General features: G+C 59.9%; 6 protein-coding genes across 6 annotated transcripts; 3 read left to right on the forward strand and 3 right to left on the reverse strand.

Moving 5' to 3' along the window:
• Positions 1-276: 276 nt before the first annotated feature.
• PAN0_002c1351 (60S ribosomal protein L27) lies at positions 277-1576 on the forward strand (the record flags this gene model as incomplete). The annotated part of the gene is made up of 4 exons (XM_014803517.1): positions 277-294; positions 510-557; positions 842-1105; positions 1232-1576. The coding sequence occupies 4 exons, from the start codon at positions 277-279 to the stop codon at positions 1574-1576; spliced, it is 675 nt and encodes a 224-aa protein (XP_014659003.1).
• A 758-nt stretch (positions 1577-2334) lies between these two features.
• Positions 2335-3888, reverse strand: PAN0_002d1352 (secY protein; the record flags this gene model as incomplete). The annotated part of the gene is made up of 2 exons (XM_014803518.1): positions 2335-3761; positions 3879-3888. 2 exons carry the CDS (start codon positions 3886-3888, stop codon positions 2335-2337), a joined length of 1437 nt encoding a protein of 478 aa, XP_014659004.1.
• Positions 3889-4851: 963 nt separating this feature from the next.
• Positions 4852-5199, forward strand: PAN0_002c1353 (DNA-directed RNA polymerase ii subunit l; the record flags this gene model as incomplete). Its single annotated transcript, XM_014803519.1, has 1 exon — positions 4852-5199. One exon carries the CDS (start codon positions 4852-4854, stop codon positions 5197-5199), a length of 348 nt encoding a protein of 115 aa, XP_014659005.1.
• Positions 5200-5536: 337 nt separating this feature from the next.
• PAN0_002d1354 (BRE1-domain-containing protein) lies at positions 5537-7921 on the reverse strand (the record flags this gene model as incomplete). The annotated part of the gene is made up of 1 exon (XM_014803520.1): positions 5537-7921. The coding sequence occupies one exon, from the start codon at positions 7919-7921 to the stop codon at positions 5537-5539; it is 2385 nt and encodes a 794-aa protein (XP_014659006.1).
• Positions 7922-8794: 873 nt separating this feature from the next.
• On the forward strand, positions 8795-11068 carry PAN0_002c1355 (uncharacterized protein; the record flags this gene model as incomplete). Its single annotated transcript, XM_014803521.1, has 1 exon — positions 8795-11068. The coding sequence occupies one exon, from the start codon at positions 8795-8797 to the stop codon at positions 11066-11068; it is 2274 nt and encodes a 757-aa protein (XP_014659007.1).
• Positions 11069-11439: 371 nt separating this feature from the next.
• On the reverse strand, positions 11440-12774 carry PAN0_002d1356 (tudor/PWWP/MBT; the record flags this gene model as incomplete). The annotated part of the gene is made up of 4 exons (XM_014803522.1): positions 11440-12298; positions 12378-12478; positions 12559-12616; positions 12716-12774. The coding sequence occupies 4 exons, from the start codon at positions 12772-12774 to the stop codon at positions 11440-11442; spliced, it is 1077 nt and encodes a 358-aa protein (XP_014659008.1).
• Between the last annotated feature and the right edge of the window lie 819 nt (positions 12775-13593).

The raw sequence follows: 13593 nt of genomic DNA on the forward strand, positions 1-13593 counted from the left end.
GCGCCAGATACCCAAGTCGCTGCCTGGCCAGCCAGTGTTTGTCGTTGCCGAGCAGTGGCTCTCGAAGAACTCACATCTCGAATTTCGGCAGCTGCAGCCAGCGACCTCAGGCAGCCCGAGCTGGCAAAGCGCTCTCCAAGCCTGTCGAGCTCGAGGCACACCAAGCGGGCCGTTGCACACTCAATTGAATCTGGGGGAAGCAAGCCAGAGAGTCAAGCGTTCGACGTCTGCACCCTCGTCACCATCATCCTCCATCAAGATCCCCCATCCGTCACAATGCCCAAGATCTACAAGGTACGTGCTCGATACCAGTCCACGCTCGATTGACAGAGTGCTGGCAAGCATGCAGCCTGAATCGCCATCCACCAAAGACACGGCAAGGTCCGTCGCAAGGGCGCGCAATGTCGAAGTTGGAGAAGCAATGATGCTGCATGCTACAACGATAGCTGTTTGAAATCGGATACTGACGCTCGCACTCGCACCATTGTGCCTTGATCCGATGTCAACAGCCAGGAAAGGTCGCCGTCGTCCTCACCGGCCGTCACGCCGGTAAGAAGGTTAGTACATCAACACTCCCAGCAATTGGGACATCGACAGCAGCGTTCGAGCATATCCTAGGGGCATCAGCACATCACGCAGGAGGAGTTAGCGGAAACAGAGCGCATCGTTACCGCAGGTTGGGCAGTGCTTTATCGACGTTACCGATCGACGTGGTGGCATTACAACTAGCATCAAAAGTCGCATTCAGATCGTGCAAAGACAGCAGGCCTGCCGACAGTACCAGCGAACACAACGCTTTCACCGCGCTTCACCATTAACGACATGGGAACGGTTTTGATAGGACTCGCATCTGTCGTCTGGTCAGCATGGTGCGGAAGGAAGATCACTCGACTTGGTCGCCAGCCCGTTGCGGACATCAGTACTCTTCCACCGAATTACCATCTCATGTTCGGCAAAGCGTCTGCAACCCTCTCAGAGCAACGATCCGACCTACATCCGTACTTTTATCGACACGGTATTTTGTGCCAGCAACCTTCAACTGGGCCACACCGACAATCCGCTATCGCAGCGAGTCTCTCCAGCCGTTCCCGCCTCTTTGATGCTGGTCAACTTGGCACCTCGCAGCACGCGCGCCTCATGGATATGCTCTTTCGTCGCTCGTCCCGCACCGGCTCTACAGAACAGCTTTTACTGACATTCGCGCTGCATCCATTGCTTCCACCACGAATAGGTTGTCGTCATCAAGCAGTTCGATGACGGCTCCAAGGAGAAGGCTTTCCCCTACATTGTTGCCGCTGGTATCGAGCGATACCCGCAGAAGGTGACCAAGCGCATGGGGGCCAAGAAGATCGCCAAGCGCTCCAAGGTCAAGCCTTTCGTTAAGGTCATCTCGTACAACCACCTCATGCCCACCCGTTACGCTCTCGAGCTCGAGGGACTTAAGGGTGCCGTTTCGCAGGAGACCTTCAAGGAGCCCTCGCAACGCGAGGAGGCCAAGAAGCAGATCAAGGCCATCTTCGAGGAGAAGTACACCTCGGGCAAGAACAAGTGGTTCTTCACCCCTCTCCGCTTCTAAATGCATCACCTCGGTCCATCCCGGCATTTTCTCCTTTTCTTCCACCTCCTCATTTTGCGATCCGCGCAGCATATCTCTCCTTTCTTTGGGGATGTAGAGGGCCAAGTGTCAAGGTCTCAATTGACCTTTTGACGATTGTTCCTTTTTGCAGCCCATTTTCCCTCCCCTCCCGTCACGTTTGGTTCTCAGGTCCCTCAGGTCTGACTGGGAATCAGCGTTGTAATGACAAGCAACCATCACCAGACCTCGTGTAGCTCCACCAAAAGCTTTGTAGGTTTTTACCATGCACTCCCGCGCCGCCACACGCGGGGCGCTTCACATCCTACGGCAAATCATATCTCTCCAGACAAGCATCTCGCGCGCGTGTGCGCGGCTTTTCAGCGCCAAAATTGAGGTCGCGGCGGAGTGTTCACTGAGCGAGGCGTTCGAGGGCCCAGCGGAAGTAGATGAGTGGGAACGGCCGTGGTGGGCACAGACATCGGACGCGACTCTTTTTGGACGATTCATTGCAGACCGGCGGGGGGCAGATCGAAAGCATGTTTCGGGCGCCAGTCGGTCGAGTTGTATGTACAGATTTGGGTGTGTTGTTGAGGAGGATGGAGGGATCCCTACCTCGAGGCAAGGACCTTGATTTTGCACGGAGGCTTACGCCAGCGTGCTTGTTGTGCAAGGGAGTGTGTGTGATGGCGCAGGATTGTGGCAATCGCTGCTAGATGCTGCGGGAGGGAAGGGATAGGTTGCCGACAGACGCGCTACATCTATCCGAAGAGCTCGCCCATGGCAGCCATCTCGGGGCCGCCCGCCTCGCGCATGCCGATCTCAAAGTACGAGTAGATGATGGTGACGGCGAGCAGGATACCGGTACCCGAGCCGAAAGCGCCGATGAGGTCGGCGCAGACCGAGAGCGCACCGATGGTCGCACCACCGAATGCGGCGGCGGTGGGAATGACACGCTTGAGCTCCTTGTACATGGAGGCGTCGCGGTGGCCGGCCATGACCATCTGGTTGTCCTTGAGCTGCTTGGCGACCTCGCGCGGGCCCGAGCCGGAGACCTCGATCCAGGTCTTGGAGAAGAGCGCACAGGCAGTGAGGGTGAAGGCGATGTAGATGGCGGTGTGGATGGGGTCGCCGACGACCTCCCTAAAGTTGTGGGGAGGCGACATGTAGTAGGCGATGCCGCCGACGGCGTGAAGCTGAGCGCTGTCCTCCAGAGGCTCCCAGACGCCGAGAAGCTTGACGAGGAGGTTGGAGGGGAAGCGGGAGGCGAGCATCTGGCTGATGATGAACACGTTGGAGGTGAGGGCGGACTCGAGCATGATGGGCATGTTGGAGGTGTAGAAGAGCTTGACCGGGTAGGTGCCGCGCTGGCCGCGGAAGCGGTTGGACTTGACGGGGATCTCGATGCGGAAGCCCTGGAGGTAGATGACCACGAGGAAGATGAGGAGGGTGGCGAGGAGGTTCATGACGTTGGGGAGACGGTCGCGGTAGAGGGCCTCCTTGAGCGCGCGGGACTTGTCGTTCCAGGTGAAGAGGAGGTGGAAGAGGGCGACGAGGGCGCCCTCAAACTCGGGGCCACGGCCGGTGTTGACGGTGGTGGGCGAGAAGGCCTTCCAGACGATGGACTCGCAGATGTTGGTGGCGATGAAGAGCGAGATACCGGATCCGAGACCGTAGCCCTTCTGGAGGAGCTCGTCGAGGAGGATGACAATGAGACCGGCGACGACAAGCTGAAGGATGAGCAGAAGGCAGACACCGGCGCCGAGGTCCTTGGGTTGTCCGTAGAGACCGGTGAGCACATAGACGGTGGCCTGGCCGAGCGAGATGATGAGAGCGAAAAGCTTCTGGGCACCGCCGAAGAGGGCGCGGTCCTCCTTGAGGCTGAAGTCGACCTCGACGAGGTTGGCGCCTGCGAGGAGCTGCATGATCATGCCCGAGGTGACGATGGGCGAGATACCGAGTTCCATGAGCGTACCTCTGTTGGAGGCGAGGATGACACGCATCCAGTAGAGCGGGTCTGAGCTGTCGCTGGAGACGATGCCGTAGAGCGGGATCTGGGAGGAGACGAGGAAGATGGCGAGCACGATGGCGGTCCACATGACACGGCTCTCGAAGGGTACTTTGCGTTCCGGCGCCGAGACCTCGGGCAGCACGGACATGAAAGGCCGAACGAGCGACAAGAACCTGACTGGCAGCGTACAAAGCAAGACATAGGAGCAGCGACGTTAGCGATCCGTATGAAACGTAGCAACAGTGCCGTCGAGTGATCGACAGCTGCTGGGATGGTGAGGGTCGGAATACGTACAGCCGCTCATATTTGCAGATGTGACCCAACTGGGCAAATAAGAAACAGAAGCGAGAGAGTGACGGTGATGGTTGGTGAGCAGAAGGACTCTTGACGACGACGATCTCTCGAGATTGCGGATCAGATCACGCGGCGCGGGGAAGGGCAAGCAAAGCAGTCAGAAGCTGGCAGTCTCAGCCAGCAGCGGCGGTCTGAGCACACGCACCACCTCTCTCCGCTGTTCTTCGCGCTCTGAAGCGCCACTGGCAACGTCGTTTAGCGGGCTCTAATTGGCTTGGTTGCGCCTCACTGGCAGACAGACGTCGGTGACCTGGAGCCTCTGCCTCTGCCTTCGCCTGGCTCTCTCTGAGCCGTTCTTCTTGGACGCGGGTCGTGCGCTGTGGGCGGCGTGCCGAAATTGCATTCCTCTTCCGGCGACGTGGAAGCCAGTCAGTCGCCAGTGTGGCAGCCTCGTTGATTTTGCTATCCAAAATTCGTGCCGTGCGAGAGTCATTTTTTCGAATTACTTTGTGTTAGACCCAAATGTAACCGAAACTTGGAGGTTGGCGCAGATCGGGGTTGGCGCGATTTCGTGAACAAAAAGTTCGAAGCTTTGCTCCACTGCGACCCTGAGCGTCCGCTGCCTCTCCACCATCGCACGTTTCTGGCTCAGTCTACACACATTTCTTCCATCTCATCCTACACCACCGCCCTCGTCGTCTCGATCGGTACGGGCTAGAGCATCACCTGCGAAGCCTCCTACACTCGTATCCTCTTCCGGTCTCTTCGCTTGCCGTCCCACACTTCTACGCGCATCCTCACCCCATTCGGCAACCTTGCTGGCACGGACATCCGTCCACGGCTTCCTCGCAACCTCGACCCTCGGCACAAGCTAGACTCACACAACTGTCTCGAAGATGGTAAGAATCATTTCAACAACCGCAGATACTGCTCAGCGACGGGACAAGCTCGTCCGCCCCGCTTTCGACCGAGCATGAATGTACTGACCTCCCTCTCGGATCTGCTATGCACCCTGCTCTTCGCTGCTCAGATCATTCCCATCCGCTGCTTCTCGTGTGGCAAGGTGATTGGCGACAAGTGGAACGCCTACCTTGCCCTCCTCCTCGACGGCCGTACCGAGGGTGAGGCGCTCACCGAGCTCGATCTCAAGCGCTACTGCTGCCGCCGAATGGTGCTCACCCACGTCGACCTCATCGAGAAGCTCCTTCACTACAACAGTATGTTCAGGCGCTCCATCTGCACTTCGTTCGCTTCACAAGCATTCCCGACTGATCACAACATCTCCCAACTCCTCTTTGGTATCATCAGTTCACGAGCGTAGGGTTCAAGCTTGAACCTCTTACTCCCGCCTCAAACTTGTCCGCTCTCCTTGCCCCTTGCACCTTGTAATTCTAGCAATCAACCCGTCTCTACCAACGACACCAGATCCTCTTCTCCGATCTCTGAGCTGAGCTCATCCACTCTTGCGCCCACGCACCACTCGAATCGCCTCGGACCAGGCCCACACACGTTTCGAAACATGGTAACGGCAAGGATGCGTCTCAATGCTGGATTCGCAGGAGCCCCGCTTTGGCTAGTATACAGGATGCGCGCGGTATCTTGGGAGGGAGAGTCGGGGCTACAGACCAGCTATGAAACAACAAAGTGCCGATGCCGTACTACTGTAGGAACAGTTGCTGCACGTCGCTCACGGCAAACGCCAATCCGCAGTGCGGACACTTGCGTTGGCGCGTGTGGACGCGCGTGTCGATGCACACCGCGCAGAAGGTGTGGTAGCACTTTGTCAGGATGCGGTTTCGGTAGCGTTCCTTGCACGACGAGCACTGCAGCAGCGCGTTGAGGAAGTCCTTCTCGCTGCCGTCGCCCGCATCCGTCTCGCGCTTGCCCTTGTTCTTGGCCGCCGACGCCGCCGCCCGAGCCATCTGCCTCTTGGCGCTCTCCAGGTCCTTTTCCAGCCGAGCAATGCGTTCCTCCGCACGCTTCCGCTGGTCCTTCTCCGTCGTGGCGGCATCGATGAACTCCTTGGCAGACTCGCTCGCCCGCGCACTCGTCTGCGCCGCCTCGGCCAGCCGCGCGTTGGCCTGCTCCAAGTCGCGCGACAACGCCTCGATGCGACGGCTGTGCACCTCGATGGCCTTCTTGAACACCGTCACCTCCTTCTCGTGCTGTCCGAGCTGCGTGCTGTAGCTGCGCTCCACCTCGCCAAACATCTCGATCGTCTTTTGCTGACGCTCGTTGACCTGCTTGACCGCGCGCAGCTCGGCATCCAGAGTTTCCTTGGCACGCATGGTGGAAAAGTACTTGTTGTCCGCCTTGGACTTTTCCGTCACCCAGCGCAGCGCCTTCTCCTCCATGCGGCTCACGTCGGTCACCTTGACCGATGCCTGCCTCTCCAACTCGGCGTACGCGGCACTGATCTTTTCCAGCTCGTCGTCCACCGCCTTGCTCGACGCTTCGGCCGCCTGCAGCGACAGACGCAGACGTTCCACCTCCTCCGTCTGATCAGCGCTCGTGGTTCCGTTGACGGCGGCGCCGTCTGCGGGGGTATCCGCTGAAGTGAAGCGCTTTTCGAGCTCGGCAATGCGTGCCTGCGCCTCCTGAGCCGCGCGGCTGAGCTTCTCGAACTGGTCCTCCTCGGACTCGGTCTCTGCCAGTGCTGTGACGCCAGCCGACTGACCTCGGAATGCAGAGACGGACATGCGGAGACGTCGGACCTGGCTGGTGAGCAGCGTGAGGCGCTCCTCCTTGCTGTTGAGCAACGCCTTCATCTCCTCGATCTGGGTGAACTTGACTTGCTCGCGCGACCGGCGCTCGGTCAGCTCGGCATTGAGTTCGTCTCTCTGGCTGCGGAGGCGTGTGACGTCGGCCTCCTTGGCCTTGACCATCTTCTCCAGCTCGTCGGTCCTGGCGCTGGCCTCTGCCTCTACGGTCTGCTGGAACGCGGCGCGCTCTTCACGAAGCGCATTCGCCTCGGTTTCGAGCGTGTGCATCGAGTCCCTGACGCCTTGGAGGTCTTGTTGGGCGTGCTGATACGCCGTCTCGAGTTCGCGGTAGAGCGCTGAGCGGACGAGCACGTCTTCTGGCAGGTGATCCAGCTTGAGCTGGGTTTCGTGCAGCCTGTGCTTGAGCGATCTGACTTCTTCGTTGAGCGTCTGAATCTCGGCATATCTCGAATCGCTCTCCCGCCGTGTAAGTTCGACGTCCTGGCGTGCGCTTTCAAGTTGATCGGTTGCCTTTTGCAGGGCCTCTGACTGCTCGACGCTGGCCTCTGCGTTCGAAGCCTCACCTTCCTCCTTCTTGACGGTGACAGCGGACACGTCTGTCGGAGCGGATGATGTTGGAGGGGGTGCAGACGCATCGACGGTGGTACCGGCTGGCACGGTAGGCTTGCCTTCTGTGGCGCGCAGCAGGTTGCTCTGGTAGCGAACGTACTCGTGTTCGACTTTGGAGAGTTTCTGTGTGGCGTGGGCAAGGGCGTCTTCGGCTCGCTGAAGCTTGGACTGGGTGAGGAAGAGGTCCTGCTTGTGGCGGGAGGCTTCTTCTGCGAGATCGTGATATCTTTGTTGAAGATCGGCAAGATCGCCGTCGGCCTGGTTGGAGAGAGACTGGAGGATGAGGGCGGACTGATCTTGGAGCTGCTTCTCCATGGTGGAAGGCTCGAGCGGACGCTCGGAAGAGGCGAGGGAAGCCAGAGCCTGCTGGTCACGGATGGCTAGACGGTTGGCGAGATCGGTGAGAAGCAGGCCCCAGAATCGCTGGAGGATGGCGGCACGCTTTTCCGAGACAGCGAGGTCGTCGTGGTATGCAGCTGCTCTGCGCTCGACGCGTTGCAAGTCCCTCCTGGCCTCGAGCATCTTGCGGTAGATGGCCTCCTTTCTGAAAGCATCGAGGCCGGCGTAAGCGGGATGAAGGGCTTCGTCATCCTGGTCGTCGCTGGCACCAACGGGCGAGCGCGATGCATTCTCGTCCGAATGCAAACGCTTTCGAGGCCCGTCATCGGCGGATGCGACCAGGGAGCGCTTTCGGTCTTCGGAGCTCGACATCGATTGGAGCATGACGGCGCCGGATGGAGGAGCTAGCTAGGATGATCAAGTGACAAAGACCCGCCGTGGTCTCTATAGGAAAGGGTGGACGGAATATGCCAGCAAAGTAAAGACCACCGATAAACCTAGGAAGAGCGACGAATAAGGGACGCAAAATAGGCTGACAACCTCGCTCCTTCTGCCTGGTAATGACTGGCGATTTATGCACCGTGTGGAGTGTGAATCCGCTGCAGCTGCGAGAAAGCAAAAGCGAGCTGGCAGGGCAAGCGCTTTGAAGGCGCCTGAGGAAAGGACAAGAGAGGGAATGTCGTCTTTGATGCGACCGGATCACAAGGGTCGGATGAGGATGACGATCAGATGGGAGACAGGAAGCCGAGCAAAGCGCCGGGCGCTGTCGAAAAGGGTGTGCTAGAAGCGAGCGTGGTGGTGGATGGGTGGGAGGAAGAAAAGCGACATCAGAGGCGATGATGGCTGAGGGCCTCGAAAAGTGTGAAGCCGTGGAAATTGTCGAAACTCGAAAGCATCCACGATCCGCACAGTCCGCACCGCACTCGCACTTTAGGCCTCTCTCTCAAGCTTTGGCTGCTTTGGCTGCTTTGGCGGCGCGCAAATTCGGTACCGATTTTTGAGCTGAGCGAGCAGATCGAGTTGGTGTCGATCTCACACTTTGAGCATTTTTATCTCGTCTCTCCGCCTGTTTCCGAAAGATCTCAAAAGGAACACTTCCGATGGCTCGTTCGCCTCGTCGCTTCACGACCATCCATCTATTCATCCTATACCCTAGCCAGCCTTCGTCTTCCGGTAGTACGACGCTCGCACTGCCTGCCAGGCATATTAAGCCATCCCCGAGCCATTTTGTGGCCACCTCCTAGGATGTCGCTCGCTACGCCTTCTCGCAGCGTACAGCGCGGCCTCCGTCTGCGTCTAAGTAGCGCAGCCACAGCATGCCCTCCGAGCAGGTGCTTGGCGAGCTCGCCAGCAGTAATCGGCTCGAGACAATTACCCCCATCCAGTCGGGACTCCTGTCCTCTTGGCGCCAGCCTCATTCACACCACCTCTACAAGCGCACAGGCCGTCGAGGCCGTCAGCAGGGCAAAAGATACAGTGATCGCGAGCTCCAGTTCATCCGCCGTCGCCGCTTCGGAGCCCCTGTCGGATACATTGATACGCGCCCGTCAGCTGACGAACGCCAGCAATCCCGTCCTCGCCGCACAATGGGTCAACAGGCTCGAACAGCTCAGCAGCAAAGCGCGTCACTTCGACGAAGCCGCTGGCCATGCTGCATGCCCGACACGCGTCGTGCTTGTCGGCTCGTCGCTCAGTCAGACACGCCAGCTCGTGGCCGCCATGATCGACGAGCCCCTCCGCGAAGTAGGCATCCACCAGGTCAACGAGGCCGAGCTCATCTCCACGGCGTTAGCCAGCCTTCCTCCTTCCACCGCTTTCACCATCCGATACGCGCCCGGCCCAGCTCAGCTCTCCGCAGATACAGCCAGCCTCGACCGGCACTGGCTTCAGAGTGCGAACCTGCACCTCACCGTTCTCGTCGATCCAGAGCCTTCTGAAGCCACCTACGATCTCGTCTACGACTGCGAAGCAGCGTTCTTTATCACCGATGACTACGCTCTCAGTCGTTCCGCTCACACGCAACGATCTTCCTACGCGCACGCCAGTCCGCTGCATGATCTTCTCTGCCGCTTTGCTGCCAAGCCCAACGTACGTCTCGTCGTCAACTCGATCCTGGGCTTGGATCATTCCCACATCGTCGATGGCCTCGAAGCTGCCACCGGCGCAGCTGTCGGCGCCCTCCTTCTTCCCAATCTCATCTCGGTACGCGCATCTGACGCCTTGGCTGCCAACGCGGCGCTTCGCCAGGCGTTGACCAAGCCCAATCAGCCCGTGGAGTCAGTCGGCGTGCGCACCGACGCATCAACGCTCCTCTGGGACGAATTCAGCCGCCACTTTCAGCGCTCCAACGTCGGCTCGCTCATCGACGTCGTCCAGTCGCTCGAGTCTCGACAAGGATGCGAAGCTTTGTTCGCCCAGTCGGCTGCTTTCCTGCTGCAACACTGTCTCGACGAGGCCATGGCGACTGTCAGGCGCAACCGAGCCTGCCTCTACCAGCTGCACGCCGTCACCGCCGAGGCGTCCGCACGCGAGCAGGCCACTCTCAAGCAGTCGCTCGAACGCATCTGGCCGCCTGCCACAGCCTACACCGGTCAGCTCGCCAGCGAGGACGTCCACGTGTGGCGTCCCGCCGCTCCTGGCTCGAACAGCGCCGTGGACGTGGCGATGCGCCAGACGGACGAATCGATCGAGGCCACCTTTGATTCCAAGCTGCAGTGGTGGAAGCTGGTCTGGAAGGTCGACGACCTGCGCAAGGAGCTCGAGGCAACATGTGCCAACTTTGCCGCCTCGCTCGAGTCGGACCTCGCCTACGAGTCGGGTCGCCTCGCCACGCTGCAGAGCGAGCACGTGCGCGCGGCCGACGAGCTGCTGCACCAGTTCCGTCGCATTGCGTCCGAGCTTGGACCGGGTATTCCCGCGGTTACGCGCGACGTGGCGCTGCTCACCAACGAGGCCGAGGCAGGAAGGTCGTCGCTGCGCACCATTGAGCCATCGACGCTGATGGAGCCCATTGAACGCCGCCGTGCGCAGCTCCTCCAGGTGGGCGGTCCGATTGACGAGCTGGCCACCAAGTCGCGTCGATTGGCGGTGACGAGTTCGGCTGCAGTCGCCGTCACTGCAGCAGGTGTAGGCTCGGCCAGCGTGCTCGGAGCATCGCTAGATGCCACAGCTGCATCACTGGCGCTCGATCCAAGCACAGGTCTGGGGTTGGGACTGCTCACACTCACGCTCGTCGGATGGAGGATGCAGGGCCAGTACAACAAGTATCGCCGCCGTTTTCGCCAGGACTGGCAGCGCTTCTCCGAAGGTCTCGACCAGGATCTCAAGCGCAACTTTGAGGCCGTGTTGAGGAACAACATCCTCGGACCCTCGACGCTCGCTTCGCAACGTATCGCCACCCTCACCCGAGACTGGACAGCTACAGTCAACCACAACGAATCGCGCGTGAGGTCCGTCGCAGCATCCACACCCACCTCACTACCCGCAGACGCGCCTCAGCAGCCAAACAACACACTCTAATCTCAACCACCATCTCCCAATCTCAGCCTCAGTGAGACAGTACTACGCACAAAAACATGGCTGGCTGGAAGCGCGCGTTTTACATGGATATCCGGTGAATGTGCGTGACCGCCCGCCGGTAAACAGAGCGAAACAAAGAGGAGAGCGAGAGAGAGAAACGGTATCGAGCCGATTGTTACACAAGGAGGGGTGAAGAAAAGAGGGTGAGACGGTGTTCTTACAAGTGCCCACACGACCAGGTGTGGTTGTGGGCAGGTTGGGATCCGGGGATGTCGCAGCCTTGCGGGGCCAAGATGATCTGGACGCCCGGCATGGCCAGCGGAAGACGAGCGAGATTGACGGTAGAATGCCGCTTTTGCTTGATGGACTGCTTAGGACGATTCCGCAGCGGGCGCCGAGGGCGTGTCGTCTGCTTCGGGCTTTGGCTTTGCAGCTTCTGGCGCGTGGGTGCTGGCATCGCCGTTCTCCTTTGCGGGCTCCGCGACCGAGTCGTCGCCTGGCGTATCCTTGTGCGCGTCGCCGCCGCCCGCCATGATGGCTCCCCACCTGGCGCACAGCTTTTCGGCGCGCTCCTTGAAGCGGAAGTCGTCCTCGCGCGGAATGTCACCGAGCTGCATGATCCTCTTCATCACCTTGCCGATCTTGGTGGTGCGCAGATGCTCGGCCGTCATGCCGTCGAACTCCTCGATCACCTTGAAGGTGGCGTCTGCTGCGGGCATGTCGTCGGCGTGGATGGTGCTGTCCTTGGCGAGGAACGCCTTTTGCACCTTGTGACGCCACTCCTTGACCTTCTTGGTCTCGGGATCCAACAGCTCCTCCGACTTGTCCTCGCCGTTGGCGCCTGCGCCCACCTTGCTGCTCGGCTTTTCCGCCTTGGGCTTGCCCGCCGCCTCGGCCGCCTTGACCTTCTTGCGCTTGTCGGCACTCTCGCGCACCTTGCCGCCCTCGGCACTGCGTTTCCTCTTCTTGCTCGATGCCTCCTCTTCCTCGCCCTCGTCCTCCTCGTCCTCCTCGAGCTGGTCCTGGTTCTCCTCCTCCTCCTCGGCGGCGTCTTGGAGCGACTTTTCGTAGTTCTTGACAATGGTGTTCTGCTCTTCGTTCCAGCTGGTAGGGTCGCGTGCGAGTTCGTAGGCTTGTCTGAGATCGCCCTTTTTGCGATTCGGGCCGGCGAGGAAGGCGTCGATCTTGTCTGCGTTGAGCAGTTCGAGGTCTTTGGAGAAAGCCCAGTGGCTGGAAGATGGCAATGCGGGAAGACGGAGTCAGCTCAAGGGCACCGTTGGCATGATGCGCTTGGTGGGCAGCAACTTACTAGTCGGCGGCGGGGAAGAAGCGGATGGTGTAAAGGTCGCGATGCTTGATGCTGGGACGCTCCTTGAGGACGGCGGAAGGCACGTTGGCATCGTCCATCACCTGAGGGGTAGCAAAGAGAGGCATTGTCAGCGTTCGTGCCTGGATGCAGTTGACGGAGCATCTGCTTGGGTTGTACGTACGATACCGGGCCATGCTGGGAATCCGCGGATCTTGGCGAGGACGACATCATTCACTTGGCTGTGTCGACATCATCGCGGAGGGAGGAGAGCAAGAGACATGCGTGTCAGTCATGGCAGGCCCGACACACGAGCAGCGACGGCACGCGGGCCAACTTACAACTTGTGCGAGGAGCGATTGAGTTGGTTCTCCTTGGACTTCTTCTCTGTGGTCGACATTGTGGGGTTTTCAAGAGCAAGCCGCGGGGAGTGCTTGACGAGGAATACGATGTGTTGACAATGCTGCGCGCGCTAGCAGCAGTGCGGGGCCGGAGGACGGCGGTCTGGACTCGAGGTGTGTGGTGGGGTTCGTTGCTCGCTGCCGTTGAGGCGGAAAGAGACCCGGGTGGTCCGGACGTGGATAGCGTGAGACGTGAGGAGCCGACGATGGCAGATGCGTGAGCGTCCAAGTGTTGGATGGGTGCAGGAGACGATGATGATGATGGTGGTGGTGGTGGAGGGTGGATGGGCAGCTGGGTGTGGGACCAGGCTGTGGAATATTCGGGGTACGGATGCGGGCGGAGGGCCACCAGACAAGGCCTTTCTGTTCAGCTGGGCTACTTTGAGAATTCTGGGCGCGTCTGTGAACCAGGGCCGTGCCCCCGCGAGGCACCTCCCGATCTGGCACGGTCGGGCGAAGACGCGCAGCGTGTGTGAGCGCGGGTTGAGAGTGGAGCTGCGAGGCCCATCAACGCTTTCGCGCGTCGAGAGGGCGAACGAGCGAGCGAGCCAGATCGAGCTTCATCTCGGAGTTGCAGCGGGGCACGGTCAGCTGGGCAGGAGTGCCAAAATTCACACACTCTGGCAGCAGCTGCGCCCTGGCAATTTCGCACCCTTTTTTTTGCGCGTCGCGACGCCGCCTGCCTCACCCTCTCAGCCTCAGCTTGAGGTCACAGTGCAGTGGGGCAGGGTTTGGGTCGTGATCGATTGGGTATCGTGCGAGTGAGCCTTCTGACTGAGCCCGCCAACTCGCCCGCCAGTGCGGCTCATCGCTAGGGA

The sequence above is a fragment of the Moesziomyces antarcticus genome (genome assembly GCF_000747765.1).
Source record: "Moesziomyces antarcticus DNA, scaffold: scaffold_v10002, strain JCM 10317, whole genome shotgun sequence".
Classification (NCBI taxonomy): domain Eukaryota; kingdom Fungi; phylum Basidiomycota; class Ustilaginomycetes; order Ustilaginales; family Ustilaginaceae; genus Moesziomyces; species Moesziomyces antarcticus.